This window comes from Aricia agestis, chromosome 8 (genome assembly GCF_905147365.1).
Source record: "Aricia agestis chromosome 8, ilAriAges1.1, whole genome shotgun sequence".
Classification (NCBI taxonomy): Eukaryota; Metazoa; Arthropoda; class Insecta; order Lepidoptera; family Lycaenidae; genus Aricia; species Aricia agestis.
The window spans coordinates 7441527-7463448 of record NC_056413.1 but is presented as its reverse complement, the minus strand read 5'-3'; the positions used below and the strand labels follow the sequence as shown (position 1 = coordinate 7463448).

Here is a 21922-nt window from a genome sequence, read left to right as displayed (position 1 = left end):
AACCCAGGACCCCCGGGGTGAGCGCTGGCCATTTTATTCGATATTTTCATGGAAATAAGATATTTTCTCACATCAAAATGTAGCCTATGTCCTTTTTCAGACTCTAGAATAACTGTGTACAAAATTTCATTGCAATCGGTTCAGTAGTTTTGGCGTGAAAGCGAGACAGACAGACAGAGATACTTTCGCATTTATAATATTAGTATGGATAATGTAATACCCCCATAGTAGCTCTAAGTCGAATCTTTAATGTTACATTACACGTGAATGCTCGCGGTGAGGGAGCACCTTAGGGTCAATTTATACTAACGCAGAGTCGAAGCGTCAAATTCGCAACAAGTCTAACGAGTGCGCGCGAATTCGCCAAACTGCGCCAAAAAGTGATGACGCGTAAATTCGCTTGTGGGCGCATGGATGCGCGAGAATGCGCGCGCATTAAGAAGCGTTGGTCAAGCGAAATCGCGCGAGTGCGCACCAATGCGCGCGCCTTTTTAAATTCTCAGAAGTAATTAAATAGTTTAGAGTTAAGGTTAAATTTGGTTTATTCAGTTTTGATTATTCGCTTCGATGCGCTTCGTCTCTGCGCTAGTATAAAGTAGAAATTGACCCTAAATAATTAGTTAATATTAAATTTAAATCTGAACAACGATGTTACCTTCCGCCTCTCTAATGTCGACTACTCTCTTGACTGTGCTGAGCGGCATCAGGGATATGTGTCTGTAGGGTTTACTTGACCCTATACGCATCGTGCCCGTACCGTTTGTTGGACTCTTACTGTTAAACGCCTGCAAATAAAATTAATTAATATATTTGGAATGGAAAATGGATTTTCAAACGTGTTAGTCGCGCTAAAACTCGAAAATGGCTGAACGGATTGGGCTGATTTTGGTCTTAAAATATTCGTAGAAGTCCAGGGAAGGTTTTTAAGTGACACGAAGTTCACCGGGACAGCTAGTAAATTTATAATGCGCTGTACTATTTAGACAAAAAAATGCGCAACTTACTTTCGACCTCTTCTTGCAAACTTCCATTGTGTCGGTGAAGAGAAAAAGCACGAGATGATCTCCTCGGCCGGACAACTCTTTGGACAGTTCCACCACCTCACACCTCGACACGAAGGAACGATGCGATGACACGAGGTGTGCCTGTAGACAAATTATTTTAAAATTAAAAATACGCATTTTGAAATGATGTTCCAATAATTTAAATAGTTCTCAATGAACTCTCCTGTTTTTTTTACTGTTGATTTACATAAGATTTGGCTTCGTACAATGCATCATTTAGTGATGACGTCACGCCCCGCTTCCCACTATCGTTATAAATATAGAGGAAAAAAATATTACGCATTTTACTCCTAATCGTGCGGTTGAGTTAAAAATGAATGAATATTTGTTTACATCCGTCGAACTATAAGAAGCATCTATTCTTTAATTAAATATGACAACCTCATGTGTTTACTTTTAAAATCAGAAAAGACGAACGAAAACGGAAGAGCTGTTTTAATAGATATACTATCATAAATATGTATACGATTCAGCTTTACCTAAAGATTTTTGAATCGGAAGGTAGGCTGAAATTTGTTGAATAAAAAAATATTAATTTTTAGGTTTTTGCTTCTATAATTAATCAGGTTTTTCTTGAGCAATCTGATGTGTAACATTAATAAGTATCTAGTTTCTATTGAAAAAAAAAATACAAAATGCAACCAGACAACGCCAAAAAATATTTTTTTTATATTGTGTGGCATGTGAGTATATTTTATATGGTAGACTGTGCGTACGTACGTGTATACCACACGTATGACGTGTCTAATGTCTATTCACGTACACGCGTGTGTGCGTACGTATTGGACGGTGCACGTATACGTCTGTGTGCGTACTCACCGGGCACTGGTCGATGTCGTTGTATATGTCGAACATCTGCAGCTGGCCCTCGGTCTTGCGCTTGTCCTCGTTGATGTGCGACATGACCTCGCGCAGCCCCGCCAGCGCCGACACCAGCGCCGCATGGTCGGGGTTGCTCTTGTGCGTGTGCTTTAGAATATCTACGATAAAAATAATTGTTATATATTCAATTAATTCTACTGCTATAATAAAAATTAGGAGACTGGACACACATACACTTTAGTACAAATTTTGACATTTTATGAAGATTTGTGCCCCGATTTGCCATTTGCCATTTGCACTTTAGACGTTACTATAACAATGTAATAATCTTTATTTAATATTAAACTTAATGTGTTACAACAATGTTATAGTTAATAAAGACTTCAATACATAGTTAGGAAAAAATATATTTGGCCAATAAACTCACCTTCCAATAGTAAACTTATACTGGGTAGTCGCTGCACTGGTCTTATTAATAATTCCTGTAAGCTCTGTCTTCCACATTCTGGTCTAGTTTGACAGACTTTTAGGAATGCATGAAATCTACAACAAAAACGGTATATGAATAGGCATTTTTACTTTTTAGCCGACATCCAAAAATGGAGTTTATAATAATTATGTTCGATGGTGCGAATAATTTTTTGACACATAAAATTGTATAAGTATCCAATACATATTATAAATGCGAAAGTGTGTCTGTCTGTCTGTCAATCTGTCTGTTGCCTCTTCACGCCCAAACCGCTAAACCGATTTTGCTGAAATTTGCATGCAGATACTCGGAGTCCCGGGAAAGGACATAGGATACTTTTTGTCCCGAAAAAATGTCCGGTTTCCGCGTGATAAACGAGTTTTGGCGCAACGGAGGTGCTGGCGTCATCTAGTACACAATAAATGTAAAAAATAATTATAAAAACCATTTGAAAAGTTACTGTTTTGGTCTTTCTATTTTTATACGCTTCATCTACAAAAACAAATAAAAAATAAATAAAGTGGTCATTACCTTGGGTTCTCACGGTCGCACTGTTGCAGCATTTCCTTGGTGTTCTCGAAGAAGTTGACAAAGGGCGGGTAGGCCTTGACCATGTCGGGCGTGTACTTGAGCACCAACCGCCCGATCCCCACCTCCTCGCTCCAGTGCGCCTGCGCGTAGTGCAGCTCCTCCAGCATACGTCTAAAACAAAAACAATTACTAATAAAGACATGTGACTGGGTGTATGTTTACAAATATTTTATGCACGATCTATATTAACTGCCGCACTCAGAGTGGAATACAATTAATTCAAAATTTTTAAATAAGCCCCATACATTATCTGTCAAACTTTTCATCAAATCGAAGGTTAATCATAATTAAATATCTCTGAGTATGGAGGTAAGATTACTTTACATTGTGCAAGTCCCTACATTTTTTATATGTCCTACTCCCGGTTTTCCAATTGCAGAGCATCATGCGACTCAGTGGCGTACAATGCCGAAAAGTGCTAATGCTTAATTGAAACGAGACCTTGCATAGTGAGTGTGCTTCATGCTACAGGACCTACATTTCAAGGAGGTTTGTCTGTGTAGTTTGTAATATATAACTAAACAAGAGCTTAAGATCTAATGCAAAAACGTGACACTTGCAAGTTGTAAGAGTACTTACTGGTGCAATTCGTATATAGGCGGTAAATTTCCAAATATAATTTTGAGTTCTGTATTGTTGAGCAAGGCTTGATTTTTTCCATTTGTACTGTCTTCTTCCACCATTACCTCTAACGGTTGTTTGAACATCTAAAATTGAAAAGATAAATAAATTAAAAATTAGACTATCTCTAACATAGAATTTAAAACAACATAAAAAGGTAGCTATACTCACATTGACTATCGTTTGTAATATACCAACATAGTTTGACTCGGTTTGAAGCAGTTCCATAAACACTTGTTGACGGGGAGACATCAACTTCCTCACTACATTGTCAGGTACCTCTGATTCTAAAATAAATATAACAACCTTATTACAACAAGTCATAGTTAAATTACTGTATAATATTTATACTACTATATTTATTTTATACCTTCTAGCAACTGCTTGCCATCGGGCGAGGGCGTGCAGTCGAGCAAGTTGCCGGAGATGGACAGCAGCACGGCGTCACCGACGGACGAGCGCCGCTTGTGCAGCGCCGCGTCGCCGCCGCGCAGCTTGCGTTTGCGCAGTCGCTGTAGCTGCGAGGGCGTGCACGCACTCTCTTCAGGTACCGTCGCTGTTGCCGCCCCGCCCGCGCCGCCCACCGACGACCGCCGCGATATCTCTTCCAGGTACTGCGGTGTCAAAACGAATATAACACCATTCTATTGTATTATGCTTTTTCTCGAACCTTGAGAAGTGGTTCATAGCGTTCAACTTATACAAGGCAGTAACATTGATTTATTAATATTTTTTCTCTATTTAACCAATAAAGTAAAACATATACTATTCAATTTGGCAGTTAAATGTAAATATTAAATAAAAATGTACTCACATCTTTAAAAAGATATTCCCTTTCATCTTGTGCTTCCTCATTTTGTATGGACGCCCAAAACCATTCTGCTTTTACAACGTGAACGGAGGGCGCACAGTCCGGCGCTATGATCGTATTGTGTTCGTCGACCACCTGTAATTGGGCATATCGATTTTAGGAAGGAGTAAAACAATCTTTGTCTTTATTTTCAAATGTAAGAGAGTTAAACGTTGACATAATAAATTACCTCCAATGTGCATACCTACTCGTATAAGCGCCTACAATTCTTCTAAGCATGCAAATATTATGATGTCATTACATATTAATAATAATAATAATTTAATTTCTTATTGTATTGTAGCGTCATAAGTTTACATGGTAGTGGCACGTGAACAGAAATGACAGTAATCGTACTGTTTATAATTTCGACAACCTGGGTTATTAAAAAAATAATATAATATTACAATTTTGGACTAGGTCTACCATGTAATCTCATGGTGAGCTCCTAGACGGGAAAAAGTGATATATTGTGTAGCATATGGGCAAGACAAATTGATATTTAGTAGTACAATATGTAATTAAATGATGTTAGTACCGGCAGCGATAGTCCATGGCATTGCAAAATGGCGCGAGCGTCTCGGGTGGGGGTCGTCGAGACGGAGGCGGGCGCGACGAAGGCTGGCGGTGCGTCGCGCGACGCGGGTGACGGGAGAGGGACGGGGCGGGGGGCGGGGAGACACGGGAACGCGCTCGCTCGCAAGTCGCCGCTGCCGCTTATCGAGTAGCGGTGCGCGCGCAGCCACACGTATTGAGGAGTTTTAAACACGGTTGAGTCGTCCAGCTCGTCGACGTCGGTGTCGTTTTTGATGGGAGTTCTCATTTCCGTGCTGTCCACGGTGTCTACTTGGACCGGAGATATGTCCAGATTCATTCCATCGACGTCCCTCTTCGGCGTCGAGACGTTGGTGAGGTCGGGCGGGAGATGGCGCGGGTCGACGTCTACCGTGTTGCGTTCGGCCCGTTTTTCGTATTTTTTCTTTCTTTCGCTTCTAAACGAGGCGGTAAACGATTTTACGCTCCGCCTGAGCTTGGATGCGGATTTTGACGTTTTAGAGCTTCTTATCGAGGAAAAGGAGATATCAAAAAATCCTGACTGTTTGCTCATGTTCATGGAGGAAATTGAGGTGTTGTCGTCCTCCCTGATGGGCGAGGAGGTGGAGGCGACGAATTCCCCGGCGGGGTCGGTCGGTTTGACTTCATCGGGGCTCACCGGCTCGACGGAGATGTCTCCCGACGTTTTAGAGACGGACTCCTTTTTCGTTTTTTTAAAAATCGTCGGCCTATTTTTGAACTTAAACGAATCCTTAATTTTTAATCTCTTTATAGATTTCCAATTGCTGTCCTCGGACTTGTCGGGGGACACGTTGTTGCCGTCGACTAGACCGACTTGAAAATTGGAGTCGGTTGAATTTCTGCTCCTTTTCTTTCCCGACGAAATCGTAGTAGTCGACTGTTGGAAATCCTTGTTTTCCTTTGACAGAGTAGCTAGAAAACTGGCATCATTTTTCGTATCCAAGTCGCATAAGCTTTTGGTGAGCGACGAGTGCAGGGATCCCGACTCCGTCAGGCAATCGACTAAATTAAAAACGTTAATCGACTTATTTCTAAACACCTCACGCTTCTCTTTGGCATTAACTCTCCCGGTGTCGTGAATAATCTGTGACGCGTATTTGTTTTCTTTGTCGGTCGACCGGGGCTTTCCCGTTTCGGGATGACTCCGCCCGCGGTCGCCGGAACACTGGTCTCCTACACTAGTAATACTGATATCAGGCTGAGCGGGTGGTTTTTTTGGGCTTAGGCTACTTCTAATACTGTTTCTGGAGCGCAAGAGACTCTCGTCTCGTTGGTCGGGCGCGTGCGCGGCGGCGGGGCTAGCGCGGCGGCCCGACAGGCGGGCGGACAGGCGACGGTACAGGGACGCTTTGGGGGTGCTCTGCGAGCGGTTGGGGGAGGTTCGGGGGGGCTTTAGCGAGCTGTTGGAGGAGTTCGGGTGGGGCGATAGGATAAGCGAACGACCGAAAGTCTCCCCATTGGCCATTACCTGAAACATGTGTGAAACACACCACGCAATGATAATGAAGCCATTCCAGTACATACATGCTTATAGATATCCTTCTTACCCTACGGTTAGACACAGAAGCGACGAATTTTACAAATTAACGAGTGCTGAAGTTGGAGAAAAGCGAGTACTGATAGTACTCTTTGCACAGGTAATCAAAACGAAACAATTAATAAAAAAACATAGTGCGATCGAATCGATTACTTTTTACTGTAAATCCATGGAATGGACGGTGAAACAGAGATGAACGTACAAAAGCTTTTCCGATTCACTTCTGATTTTTTCTAACTTCTAAATTTGATAACAGGACTTATTTCGTTTAACCATTCCTGCGTAATTTTATTATTAAAGTTTTAATTTAAATATTACACTCGACATATGCGTTCAGAAGTAAATTAGCACACAAATAGCACACGAAAGCAATGTGTTGCCAGCATGTGATGAGAAGCCGTGGTGAGATGGAACAGACAATGGGTTGACTTTACGTGGTGCGGGAGGGGTGGCGGTGCAGCCCATTGTTTATACAGGATGACCTACTTCGGATTGATAAATATAAATGCTACAGAGCCCCTAGCCTAGGTGCCATCTACAAAAATGGTAATGGTTTTTTAACGTCATCGCTAACATGGCGTCTACGATCGATAATAACAAAATAAAGTTTCTAAATTATGCAACACGTCGACATTGAATTCGGCTGCTACCGGTGCCGCGGTGTGGTTAATGTTTTTTGTTTGCGTGTGAATTGTAATACACACACGCTTGACATTGAGATGATTGCTAAACAGTATGCAGGTCGTAAAATAACGTGGAACGAAAGTAAAATCTAAAGTGCCAAGCTACAACAGGTAAAACGATACATCGTGAACCAGCAGTACTAACTACGTGAAACGTGCATGCTGTTTTCGTTACACTAAAATTAGTACCTAATGTGCCACTATGTATTAATAAGTCGGCATGTCAAGTATTTGGAGGTAAACGCTCTGCGAACACTAACATTGTAAATATAAACGGCTCACATTATTATGTTGTGGTTTACTTAAAATATGAGCAAATAAAGCATCAATTACACGCATCCGTTGTACTAAAGGATTTAACGAGAATTTAAAGCAGCCGCTGCCAAAATTTAACACAGCTAAAATTGCCGTATGAGTCGTGCAATTCCTTTTAAATATTACGCACCTAAATTTTACTCTGTACATCGAATGAATGTAATTGATCCTTTAAGCGATCATATGAGCGTCTTAGGAGCGCGTGTAAATCCTCAAGACACGTTCGTAAGTTAACCCGATATAACAGTGGGTTTATAGTATACGTAGTGGGCATATCGTATACGTAGACGGTAGCGTGGGGGGCAGTACTTACGACGTGCGTGCAGTCGGGGTCGTCGAGCGTGCAGGCGGCGCCGCCGTTGCCGCTCAGCACCTCGGCCATGTGCTGCGTCTCGTCCTCCGCGAACCCGACGAAACATACTCGCGCCCCCGCGAACACCTTCAGCTTGTGCTCTTTCTGCAATCATAGACAACTATGTAGAGATTGACTTATGTAAAAATCTCCTTTGCGATATATTTTTACTTTCTTCTGATTTCTTCTAGACGATGGTAAATAACATCACGACAGTTGACTCACAATGAAGGCGGCATCTGTGGCGATGCAGGCGGGGTCGTCGCGGCGCTCCCAACAGCAGTCTACCCACGAGCGCTGCAGCACGGGCAGGCCGAAGCCCGACGCGTACCGGTACTTGTCGCCCGTCGCCGCCGCCGCGATCAGGTGCGTCACCTTGCTCGACATGTCTTTGCGGATTGACCCGCCCATGTAGTGTATGAGGGTTATCAGGTACGTCTGAGGATATTGTCTTGCATTAGAAGATAAATAAATGTAAGGATGATAACTTAAAAGTATCAGTTATACAAACGAGAGTGTACACGCGACTCTTTCACAGGGTTACATTACTAAAAAGTAAAACTACCCACATAATCTTTATTTCTCCAGCCAATAAGTAATACTTGTATCCATTTTTATGCATCAAAGTTCTCTCACCAGCTCATCCTTTTTCCGGAATCCGGAGAAACATATGACGGCGCCGCGCATGGCGAGCGAGTACAGCGGGCGCGCGTTGGCGGGCGGCGGCTCCTCGCGCGCCGACAGCTGCAGCACCGCCGTCGGGCCCAGCACCCTGCACACAAGAGACGATCAGTCACATTGGTGCGTTGTCGTACAATACGTATCTAAGGGCTCCCAGTTCCCATACATAACTGCGAATTCGCATCGCATTGCAAATATCTGCGACAAAATTCATAATAAAAATGACATTGCGATGCGATGCGAATTCGCAGTTTTGTGAGGGAGCCCTAAATCGTTTGAATTTGAATGGCGTCAAAATAAAGCAGGCAGGGAGAATAAATACGTGGGAGAGCCATGCTTCGGCACGAATGGGCCGGCTCGACCGGAGAAATACCACGTTCTCACAGAAAACCGGCGTGAAACAGCGCTTGCGTGAGTGAGTTTACCGGAGGCCCAATCCCCTACACTATTCCCTTCCTTACCATCCCCTATTCCCTGCCCTTCCCATCCCTACCCTCCCCTATTATCCTATTCCCTCTTAAAAGGCCGGCAACGCACCTGCAGCTCTCCTGATGCTGCGAGTGTCCATGGGCAACGGTAGTTGCTTTCCATCAGGTGACCCGTTTGCTCGTTTGCCTCCTTTTTTCATAAAAAAAAAAGTCAACTAGCAAGGTTGTCGTCTAACAAGGAATGTAGAGCACTTGCTCTACATTTGCAATATAACCCTAAGAGTAAAACAAGATAAGCTTGTCGGGATATTGTGGTTTGATAAAAAAAACCGGCCAAGTGCGAGTCGGACTCGCGCACCGAGGGTTCCGTACAAACCTGCAAGGTTTACAAAGTTCGTTCATTACGACAATCGAGTCATAACTATGGTATTTTTATTGCAAAATGAAATTCATAACATTACAATGGGGAAAGATGGAGGAGCATAAATTTAAGACAAAGATCTTAAATTGCTGTTTCTTTTGATTGCGTTGACATAGAAGTTTGATTTTGTTACAGCTTAAAGGTATTATAGACCTGAGTATTTGGTATGAATTTCAATTTAATACCTCTACGCGTTTATGAGGAAATGGGTAGTAAGTTTAAAATTATTAAAAAAAAAATATATTATGTGATGTAACTAAAAATTTATGGTTTTCGTAATTTTTCCTTTATCTATGCTATAAGACGTTGCTTCGTACCAAATTTCAAGATTCTGAGTTCACGGGAAGCACCCTGTAGGTTTTGATTCCCTTGCAAGTGTCGAAAATTTGCGGCATAAACGGCTGTATCTTTTGATTGCGTTGGCTTAGAAGTTTGATTTTTTCACAGCTTCAAGGGACAGTAGACCTGAGTAATTGATATAAATTTCAGCTTCATACCTCCACGCGTTCCTGAGAAAAAGGGTCTTGACAGACGGACGGACGGACAGACGGACAACAAAGTGATCCTATAAGGGTTCCGTTTTTTTCCTTTTGAGGTACGGAACCCTAAAAACCAGCAGGAAATAATATAGTTTTATGGTTCATATATTTTGTGGATACGGGTACTTCTTGGGTTGGCTCAGGAAATACTATAAAGACTGCCAATCTGCTTCAAGTCTATTAAAGTTTACTGTTACATGGTAGAGATCTTTATTTTCACACCATTAAGGAAAGAGACAGACTAACGCTCTGCTAAACAATTAGGAGATATTAATGATTACGCTATTTTCGTCCAATGTCATCTAAATTCGATAAAACCATTGTCAAAAACCTACCAACCTGCGTGTGCGGGTCGGAAAAATACTCCGATTTAAACCTTTTCCTTAAATTGTTAAATAATGGAACATTCTCTAACTAACCTTTGCTGGTTAACAAAAATAGCTCAACTGGAATATATGTTATAACGGTTCCAAAATAGCGACCCCATGCGACAATGTCCGGGAAAGACAACTTCCGTCCCGACTACGGGACTAGACAAAACGAACCGGAAGAAACGTTTCGGTTATAATAAGACGTGTGTAAAGTTCATTTCGTATTACGTACTACGAGTTTTGAAAGTAATTTGCACGATTTTAATAAGAAAGTAAACAATAGCTCTAATTTGCTTTTCAAAATACATGTAAAGTATAATATTTAACATTGTGATGACTTGTGACCTTAATATTTCATTGTTCTTGATACATTAGCTAATAGCTCCTATTGGGATGGTATTCGCGAAAGGCATAAATTAGATTTAATAGGTTAAATCAATGTTAATATCGAGAGCTATGTGGATTGAACTTTTAAATTGACGTTGAATTAGTCGAGCGGCGCCGTGACGTGCGCGGAGCGGCGCGCGGCGTGCGCGGAGCGGCCGTGACGTCACACGGCTTATCCCGATAGAAATAGTACTGACGAATTACATTCCGAATTCCTGAAATACGGAATGCTAGCAATCATACAGATAAAATAAAGATTATTCACTCAATGAATAATTAGTCTGTGGCCGTTTGGTTTCTGAGAACACAATATAAAGATATTAGTGATCGAAGACTACAAGGTATTTTACGTTTTCTACCTAAAACAATATTCGTCAACAATCATTATATTGGTAATATTACTAATAAATACAAAATTACAAATCTGAAGTGTTTCAGACTTCAAATATTTCTCAATTCAATATTTTTTAAAACCAAAATCTATGCATCGAGATATTTTATTCGTAACAATATATTTTGAATATAGAAGATCAAGATGGGTATCAGTTTTTTATGATCGGGTCAAGAACATAACAATGTCGTTATTCAAGAGGTAAAGACGTCAATCGTTATCAGAGGTATGCAAAAGCCAACAGCTATAAAATTGCATCAAGTCACCAAATGATAGTAAAACTATTTTCAATTCCTTCAAATGTAAGTACATATAAAATTTTAAATTTCTAAATATGGGGAACTGACACCGTTTATGATCTTGATCTGATCTGATGATGCTCTAATTAATCTAGGACCCAATACAAAAGTAGGAATATACTCTGAGGTCCAAAAAGAATACGACAGAAAAGAACAACAATTATAATGTCAATAATAATTTGATATAATCTGGTTTGTTACTTTTGTAATACTTCAATAAGTATCACAAGACCAAATATATCAAACTAGCTGTCCCGGCAAACGTTGTTTTACCATAAAATGGTTTTTTCTGTTTTCTTGCTTTTCTCTTGAAGTTTTTTTCTGATTTTTTTTTTTAGACCTCACGGAGCCCGAGACCTTTTCAACGAATGCAAAACCGTGGAAATCGGTTCTGGAGTTATAGCGTCAGGACTCAGGAAGGAAAACCCGACTTATTTTTATATTAGATTAGACTAGATGATGAACTCCGTTGCGCCAAAATTCGTTTATCGCGCCGGGAACCGTACATTTTTCCGGGATAAAAATATCCTATGTCCTTTCCGGACAGACAGACAGACATACTTTCGCATTTATAATATTAAGTAATTAGTATGGATTGGTAAGTAGCGGTCATGACCGATAGGTGTTACGAATGAAAAGTGTAATATACAATAATTCAATTAAAATTGAAATAATAAACCTTGCGTTTGGATTGTTAAAATCGTGTCGGATCAAGGTCTACACAATAACAGATAATGGGTAAAAGCAATTCACAGTTAGAATACTTGTGCCGACTTCAATATGCGATCGATTCAAATTCGCAATAAAATGTTATGGCGGCTACTATTATACTATACGGATAGAGAACTCACGATAGAGAAGCGTGCACCTACGAATTCCTCAGCATAATATACGAGTTTTAATGTCCATTATTATGTATCCTAGGAGAACTAATAAAATGCAACGTACAATGACTTGGATATCATAAATTTTGTACAAATTATAATATTGAACATAATTGTTACATCAAAGGCTGATTAGACAAATTGTATTTATTTATAGACAAATAGAAAATAAATAGCCCTGATAATGTTAGGGGTACGAAAAAAAAACGGACAATGACACAAATTTCCTTTAAATAAATTACGAAAAAATACCACTTGTTTTAATAATTCGATAACACCATATTCGAAGTCAAGAGACACGTTGATAATACTGTTTATTGGGCTTATGATCTGGATCTGGATACAGTTTGTAAGGTTTTTCCGTGACGTATCAAAATCAATTACAAAGGTTCTGAATAATCTGATTGCAACTATTATAAAACGATGGAATTATACACAATGAGCAGTATCATCTGGATTCTGAAATTGAGAGCGACCTGAAAAATATTTAGCTTAATACGGACCGGGAAGTAGGTTGATTACAAGTTTTAAAATTCCATTTCAGGCAAATAAAACCGGGACACAAAGACCAAAATAAAAGAGTGAACGTATCTAACCCCAAAAAAAATATGATTGTATTATATTATTGGCTTATTGATCTCAATTATCATCATTTATGTAATAGGTACCTATGTCTCATACAAAATTAAACAGAGATAAGTATCTGTAGAGTTATAGTAACCAGTAAAAACATTGAGTTATTTCAGTCACAATTAGTAACAAAACCGGCCAAGTGTGTGTCGGGCCACGCGCAATATAGGATTCCAGTAGTACCGCTTGTTTTTGATAATTTTTGCATAGTCACTGCTTAGTCAATGAATGTACATTTATAACGTGTTTTACACTACTAACAACAATATTTCAGTTACGTTCAAAGGAATTTGAACGAAAAGTTCCTTTATGGGACGTTTAGACTCAGCCCTTGCCACTGCTCCTGCCGCTGTCGGAAATATTGCCTCAAATACTTCTGCGGCATTACAGAGGCGAGTGGGTGGTCACACTCAGCCCTCATACTCTTTTACGTAACGACTTGAAACGATGGCGGATATCGAAACTGTTGCGGCGACAGCATTATGTCTGCTGAGTATATATAACTATATGCATATTTTAAAAAAAGAAATCAAAACAGATCGAATCGAGAATCGTCGTAGTAAAAGGAAATTGTGGATGAGGGAAATTCATAGAAATACAACACCGTAACTACCTATTACTACAAATTCTACATGTTAAGTCCATTATTTTAAGTTGGCGCATGGACCAGTCACATAAAATTAATTTTTTTTTTTTTTATGAAATAAGGGGGCAAACGAGCAAACGGGTCACCTGATGGAAAGCAACTTCCGTCGCCCATGGACACTCGCAGCATCAGAAGAGCTGCAGGTGCGTTGCCGGTCTTTGAAGAGGGAATAGGGTAATAGGGGAAGGTAGGGATGGGAAGGGAAGGGAATAGGGGAGGGTAGGAAAGGGAATAGGGTAGGGGATTGGGCCTCCGGTAAACTCGTTCACTCGGCGAAACACAGCGCAAGCGCTGTTTCACGCCGGTTTTCTGTGAGAAAGTGGTATTTCTCCGGTCGAGCTGGCCCATTCGTGTCGAAGAATGGCTCTCCCACGTATAAATTCATTTGCTTCATTTCTAAAAAATACGGCACTGGCGGCAAGCCGCCCGAAAAACCGACACTCGAGGGAGCGCCGGGCAAATGCACTATGGAAAATGGTAGAACTAGAGCATATCATAAATGGTTTTTAAAAATATCACAATTTGAACGAGATATTTATTGCATTCGATACTATAATAACCTAATAATCCTAATCAGACATTTTTTTCTACTAAAACTGCATAAATATATTTTTATCATAGGTTGAAGTAAGTTGAAGTAGCGGATGGCTCATTCAAATGTTTGCATACACATAATTCAAATGAATATTGTGAAAAAAGGTACTTAGCACATGCATGCGGTTTTATACATTTTTAAAAAGGATATTTTATGTTCCTAATAATGAGCTATTAACTTTTTTTTAATATGCTTTTTATTTTTGAGTAAGTACTTAAAAATTGACATACCCTATTTTTCACTTTTTTTTTTCGTCGAAGGTTTTCACATTTACCCACGTCTCCCCACGCGCAACTTTATGTGTTATCTGATAGCCTAACTATTCATAAATGAAAAATTAAAGAAATCAGCTGCGGCAGTTTGCGGTCCTGGAAGTTATGGGGAAAAATGTGAAAGAGGTCGGAGTAGATAATTCGGTATCTTTTGCGGTTACTGCTGACATAGTGTGCAAAATCAATATTAATCACAATATTTTGATAGCAATAGCTTATTATATTCTATTCTGCACTCGTCCTGCGTGAGTAAATATGCATAACATTGATATTAGCACGTATTTCATGTAAAAAACCAGTATATGTATAAGGGGAAGCAAATATCTTCAAATTGCACACTTCAGCGTGTATTATATATTAACAGCCGTTCCCAATATTCAATCTATCTCTGGTTTGACATGCAACCGATCGCAGCTAACATTGAATTGACATAAAATATATAGTCTCTAATGTCTAACGTGAGCAATTCCTATCTCTAGAACAAGAGATAGATCAAATATTGGGAACGGCCGTAAGTGACACTTATTTAAATTGGTTATTTCCATTAAAATGTCAACTTTCAACTGTACTAAGGGCGATTTCATCATTCCCTATATCGAGCGTGGCAGAACCTCGGAATCGTTGTCCATAGTTCTACAGCAAACATTTAATGTTTCTGAAAACAACTCGTGTTTTGTAATTGGTGACATACAATGACATATTCTGCCTTCTTTCAAAAAGCGCTGGGCTCAAGCATCACGGAAAAAGGACAAATTTATTCGGAATAATACAAGCTGGCTGGAGTCAGGATATTCAGTAAAGTTTCCGGAGTCTGAAGCACATTCACTGCCATCAACTTCTGGTGAACGAAGAAGATAAGTGGAAACTCAAGTGATGGAAATACAGCACGAAGGTTCTTTTACAATTACACTTGCTCGGCGAACATAACAGGTGTTAATGAAACATTGATTAAACGCTTGTATATTATTTTACAAGCTCTATCTTCTGGAATGATGATCGATCCCGAAAAATTTGGAGTTTATGCCTTAGAAACTGCGCGAATTTATGTTAGTAACTATGATTGGTACTACATGCACAAATTACTTATACACGGAGAAAACGTGATCAAACATTTTTCTGTTCTTCCTATTGGGCAACTGTCGGAAGATGCACAAGAGTCGCGCAATAAAGACTACAGAAATATGCGCCTGCACCATGCCAGAAAATGAAGACGTATTTAAAACACTTCTATATACTTCAGATCTATAATACCTTTTTAAGTTTAATAAACCCTTATGTGAGAAATGTGAAGGATCTTGATGAAGAGGCACAAAGTCTTTTGAAGGTGGTACCTGAAGGTGATCCTACATTTACACCGGAAGTAATTTATATTTACTTACTATAAGTACTTAACTAAAACCTAGTTATATAAAACCAATAATATTATAAGATTTGTCTAATCTGAGATCAATTAGTTTGGTGTGAGGTATAGATAGGTACTATACGATTTTATAATTTTATGTATTTTATTATGCTTGTGTGATAAGTAATTGTTAAGTTTTCTTAATTTTACTCATATTAGTACTTATTTATAAAAAATAAACATAATATAACTACTCGTATTACTTTTTCTCTTTTTTTTTTAACCTAAAATATATATGTATACATTGAAAAAAAAATACAAAAATTGATTATTTTTTAAATCTTTGTATATCACTGTATACATGTGCCAAATCTCAATACAATACGATAAAAAACCTGGAATTTACAGATTTTTGATCCGATACGGACCCAAATTTTCCACTGTGCAATGGCAGCGCGGCGGCATGAGCAGTGGCAGGGCGAGTCACCTATTTACATATTCACGCTGCCCACTTCCCTCCCCACTTCCCTGTCCAATAGGGCTGAGTGTAAATGTCGTATTAGATATTAAGTATAAGTATATTATATAATATTTTTTTTAGTTGATCGACTATTACTTAATAACTTATGAAGTCTTCTTGGCCGTGATAATTTTCCTTTTAAATTCAGCATTTTTCCTACTCCCATGAATTTTTTCACATTTCCAGAAGCAACCGTTTAGCTAGTAGAACTAGTACTGGACTCTAACGATTTTTTCCGCTTTGAAACTTCATGTTTCACAAATGGATCCCTAAATCAAAAAATGATCTATGAATACTCGTAATATTAAAAAAAAAACCTATCCAACGACACCCCACACGGTGGGGTGGACCGTGGACGTGAAAAAAAAAATATCATCCCCGCTTGATTGTAGGGAAGGTACCATAAAAATAAAAACCGGCCAAGTGCGAGTCGGACTCGCGCACCGAGGGTTCCGACAGCTTAAAGGTATTATAGACCTGAGTATTTGGTATGAATTTCAATTTAATACCTCTACGCGTTTATGAGGAAATGGGTAGTAAGTTTAAAATTATTAAAAAAAAATATATTATGTGATGTAACTAAAAATTTATGGTTTTCGTAATTTTTCCTTTATCTATGCTATAAGACGTTGCTTCGTACCAAATTTCAAGATTCTGAGTTCACGGGAAGCACCCTGTAGGTTTTGATTCCCTTGCAAGTGTCGAAAATTTGCGGCATAAACGGCTGTATCTTTTGATTGCGTTGGCTTAGAAGTTTGATTTTTTCACAGCTTCAAGGGACAGTAGACCTGAGTAATTGATATAAATTTCAGCTTCATACCTCCACGCGTTCCTGAGAAAAAGGGTCTTGACAGACGGACGGACGGACAGACGGACAACAAAGTGATCCTATAAGGGTTCCGTTTTTTCCTTTTGAGGTACGGAACCCTAAAAATTAAGATTTAGTCGGCATCATAAATATCTGCGTTCATGCCGAATTACAGCTTTGTAGGTCCTACAGTCTGCAGAGTAAAACTGCGGACAGACAGACAGACGGACGGACAGACCGAAACTATAACCTTGTTGACTACGGAACCTTAAAAAAGCAACTTCTTCATGAAATGCTCTACACCTCCATAGAATTTGCGAATAATCCAGATTTCTTTATCACATTTGTGAAATGATGGCACAGTAACGAAGCAGCTGCAGAAAATTAATTTATAGCATGTTATTATATTTTGGTCGGCTGATTTTTTGCAAAGAATTCTGTTTCCTACATAAATAAAGGAGGCACGAATTTGTATAAAACAGCGTATTTATCTAAACCGGTTTCTGAATAAATTACGATGAATATTAGTGTTGTGTCATTCTTACATATTATCACTCTTAGAAAATATAGAGTCTGAAGTTTCAGTCGATGAATGAGGCGGTTCCTCTTCTTCCGGGGTCGGCGGTAACCGCGTGGGTCCCATCTTCGGGCAACAATTCACCACTTCACTATACGATCACTATCATACACTAGTCCGCTGAAGATTCCTTATAAACAAATCGCACACGTTAGACTTATTCGCTCTCGGCCTCATCACTGATATCTCGAGATTAACCATTTATATTTTTCTGACCATCGAGCATATTATTTTCGCGAACCGCTTCCAAGATTTAACGATCGGCAGAAGATTATTCTTCGCGAGAATTTTAAGACGCAAGCGCTACGTTCTTTGAACGTTCCGCGTTTGAAAAACAGTCGCATGGAATGTACGGGCCCGAAATAGCACGCAGCGTCCCGCGACCGCAAGGGCAACCCTCGCGCCGCGGGCCGAACGTCGCGACGCCGCGCACCCACCACCTACACGCACCTTTATTTACATCCATACGTTTACAGTTCGTACACGGTACGACGTTTTACTAGCGGAAGGTTTCCCAAGTACAAGAAACTCGACTTGATGGATTGCATTTGCGTGCCGTAGCGCAGTAAGAATTGACATTCGTGTATTGCAGTAAAATAAACATGAACTTGACACATTTATCACGAAAATTTACTAATTATCTGATAGTGGGGAATATTTTGTTGAAAATAATAATATGCAATTATTATTATTATAATTGCTAATTTTTAGGTTTCTTGATATAAATATCTTCGTCGGTGAGAATTATAGATTTTCCACATACCATCATAAAATATAAATGTTATAAGTTATTGTTTCTCCTTAAACATTTATTGAATCCTAAGCCTCTGAGCTCGTAGCCGTGTAAACATAAACAGATTAACATTCCCGACAGCAGCCACATTATCATGCGGTATACAATAATTAATCTCTTCGATTGGCATTTCTCTGATACACTGCATTGAGGTCGCCTTGCAAACAATATTAACGTTGAAATACGAGCTTTGTTAGAGTTCTAAGAAAATATTTCAGCGTAAACACAATTTCAGTGCCGTAAACAAACGCGGAAGAAAATAATAACATTAGTCATCGGTAAAACAAAGGTTCATAGGATATTTTTATGTGCAGCTGAATCGCCTACAAGCATGTTTCATGAGTTAAAAAAAACATTCGATATCGTATTCTTAACATTTCTACTAAAGTTGTGTAAGGATTCATGGTACATTAGGTACATAAAACTTTGACCAGCGTTCGTTATTGTCTGTGGAGCAATTTTTCACATTGTCTCTAGAGCAGTTTGGCCGCATAATATAGCAAAATCTATTTCTTGTAATAAAGTATCCATGTTGAGTTGACGACTAGTCTTTTAATAAAATTTTATTGTCAATTGTCTCGCTCTGACCAATTTACGTTTCTCATTTACCAGCAACGCGACTCAGTTTTAAGCACCTAAAGCATAAAAATTCCTTATATTTAGCTCTAGCTATAGGATCACAAACAAAAAACCATTATGGCTCCTTAGTTCTATCTGTAGGCTTTTTAGATGGTCGATTTAATTTAGTACTATCCTGATATTAACTGCATGTCCACTGCAAACAACGGCAATAAAACCATTTCAGGGCTGATCCTGAAATGGTTTCATCGCCGTTACAGGCCTTTGTGAAAATTTCAAGTGCCTACCTGCCACCTAGTCTCTTATCATTATTGATTACGAGCAAAAAAGGCCAAAAAAATCACGTTTGTTGTATATGGGATCCCCCCTTAAATATTAATATTATTTTCTTTTTAGTATTTGTTGTTTTAGCGGCAACAGATATACACAATCTAAGAAAATTTCAGAAGTCTAGCTATAGCGGTTCTTGATATACAGCCTGGCGACAGACAGACAGACAGACGGACGGACGGAGAGACGGACAGACGGACAGACAACGAAGTCTTAGTTATTACTCCGTCCGGGTTCCGTTTTTGCGGCCCAATAACGAGCATACTGACCTATATTTCGCTTTGTGTGCTGCATCGAACAGCTCGCCGTCGAAGGGTGTGGTGACTAAGTAGGAGGGCGGGGCCGGCGAGGGTTGAGTCTGGGGCAGGTCCTCCGGCCCCCTGACTGCGGCGACTGGCCCGAGGCGCTCGCAGGCAGCTCGCACGCGCTCGCACTCCAGGCACGACTCGCTCACGAACACCGTACACGCCGACGAGCCTGCTATCAAACACCATGTTAACCAACAAACCTCACCAATAACTGCCTCTTGCCTCTTCACGTTGGGATATCATGGATAACCATGTTTGCGCAGTATGTACAATCATGGGCAATTAAAGACATGCCTCTCTACGCGTTCATCCATCATGAGCCAACGTCGGAAGACCGCATTAGGCGAGGCGACAATTACAAAGAAAATATGTATGCCGAAAGATGAAGATATCGTACTCGAGGTTATAATTTTTTTATGACAAAAATACTAAAGCTGGTTAGGCAACAAGTCATTCAAACATGATGACAACTGTAACTTATTTAAATTATTACTGATCTCTGCAGGAGTTCAATTTAATGAACATCGAACATAATTACCTCTATATTATGAAATACTTAACTACTCATTAAACACTTGACCGTTATTTGAAGCATAATAATTGAGATAGGCACTTCCGTTTCCGCAGATTTTACCTCCTTTTCTTTCCTGAATGTTGGTAGCTCTGTCAACCTTGGCGCCATCATCGAGCAGGTAGAGGGAGAATTCCCGCTCGACTATGATCATTGGCGTTTTGTTTTCCGCACCGCACAGTCGTGCTCTGAAGTCATTACGTATTATACCCCCTTATTATATAACTCCCAGTTATATAATTTAAGTATAAAGTGAAATAATTTCAGTGTTGTGTTTTTACCGTTTTTCAAGGTTTTGGTAATTCACGTAAGTTATATTTTTATACATTTTTTCTTTAGAAAAGATGAACATTTCATATTAATAACGATTTTATCGTTCGTATCGTTACTTTAATACCGAATATAAATTTAAATACTACATTTAAATTTTAAAATATTAATTTTCTAGTTAGGTTCTTGTGTTTGTGTTCTTTCCTAGGTTAAGGTAGCTATTAATAATGAATAACGAATGTGAATTTGTTCATCACTACCGAATAGTGCCACCAGCTAACGTTAGATTTGAAACTACCCACTAATGTGGTTAATAAAAAAGGCCTTGTTCTCGTGCAAGGTCATCTAGTAGTAGTAGTTGAACAAATGATTCGAGCTCGTCATCGACTTCTACTTCACACAGCAAACGTAAATCGAGGCGCCGCCGCCACAAAAAGGGGGGGGAGCAAATACAGACAGCGCTATAACCACCCTTTAGCTAAATTAACTCAAGAGGTTAATGAACTTAACAAAAAGGTTAATTATTTTTACGAAAACCGATCTATTTTTCAAGGTCATGCAGTTGCATCGACGATAATGTCAGTCGGGAATTGTATAGCAAATCAAATGAAAATGAAACGACCGTTAGCAATTCTTTATAACCGAATCTTGTTTTTGAAATTGAAACAAAACTTAAAAACGTTACGAAAACTTCTCTTTTGGGGGTTTTGGCTATATTAAATAAATATTCAACATAACGAATGGTCAGAAGTTCGTTATTCTGAAGTTCAAGAATTTTATAATCATACACTAGTTTTTGTTGATTTAGAGGTCAATGATGAGCTTAAATATTTAGATTTTCAAAAAAAAAATCACGTGCACAAATCATACGCGGCATTATTATATTGCGTACTTATGCAGCGCGGAGCATTGAAATCTGCTCTTAAGAAATTGTTACAATGGTCACACGCTTCAAGCTTGACCCCTGAAGGTTAAATGAAACCGTTAAGGATTTGTATCACAACGTCAGAGTTACTTCAATTAATTTGTGGTCTGAGCTGGGCTTTGAGATCTATGAGGTTTTCAAATGAGACGCAATGCAATTATCAATTTCGTTCACGACCCAGTTCTTGCAATCATTTTATCTAAGTTAATTCCAAGTTGCTGGTGTCACTACTCACTACTCGAAAAGACTGAGGGAGCTCGAAAAACCTTTGTTGCGAATAGTCAGAATAATGTTGCTGCCGCTGCGCAAGCGGGTTCTAGAGCAACAGATTGACTCGCCGCCCCCCGCAGGGGCAGGCTAAGAGTTATATATCCGCGCAGGGTATATCTCATGGATGTTGTGCTAGCTCGCACATTTCCCATGCTCACCAGTCTGAGCAAGGCTGTTCATACAATCGGACCCCACGGGGACAAAG

General features: G+C 39.5%; 1 protein-coding gene across 7 annotated transcripts in view; it reads right to left on the bottom strand.

Moving 5' to 3' along the window:
• Positions 1–21922, bottom strand: part of LOC121729504 (protein ECT2) — a 40800-nt gene that overhangs the window by 9097 nt on the left and 9781 nt on the right. For 4 of the 7 annotated variants that reach the window (XM_042118027.1, XM_042118028.1, XM_042118030.1 and 1 more), the window contains 14 exons: positions 19643–19850; positions 8517–8652; positions 8106–8318; positions 7842–7985; positions 4956–6461; positions 4382–4513; positions 3938–4181; positions 3739–3854; positions 3526–3653; positions 2887–3057; positions 2314–2429; positions 1884–2044; positions 1005–1145; positions 656–785 (listed from right to left, as the gene is read on the bottom strand). In XM_042118027.1, coding sequence (XP_041973961.1) covers positions 656–785; positions 1005–1145; positions 1884–2044; positions 2314–2429; positions 2887–3057; positions 3526–3653; positions 3739–3854; positions 3938–4181; positions 4382–4513; positions 4956–6461; positions 7842–7985; positions 8106–8318; positions 8517–8652; positions 19643–19850 — 3546 coding nt within the window. Of the gene's footprint in view, positions 1–655; positions 786–1004; positions 1146–1883; positions 2045–2313; positions 2430–2886; positions 3058–3525; positions 3654–3738; positions 3855–3937; positions 4182–4381; positions 4514–4955; positions 6462–7841; positions 7986–8105; positions 8319–8516; positions 8653–17639; positions 18044–19642; positions 19851–21922 lie in introns of those variants that run through there. The other 3 variants (XM_042118032.1, XM_042118033.1, XM_042118031.1) reach the window with 2 other exon arrangements.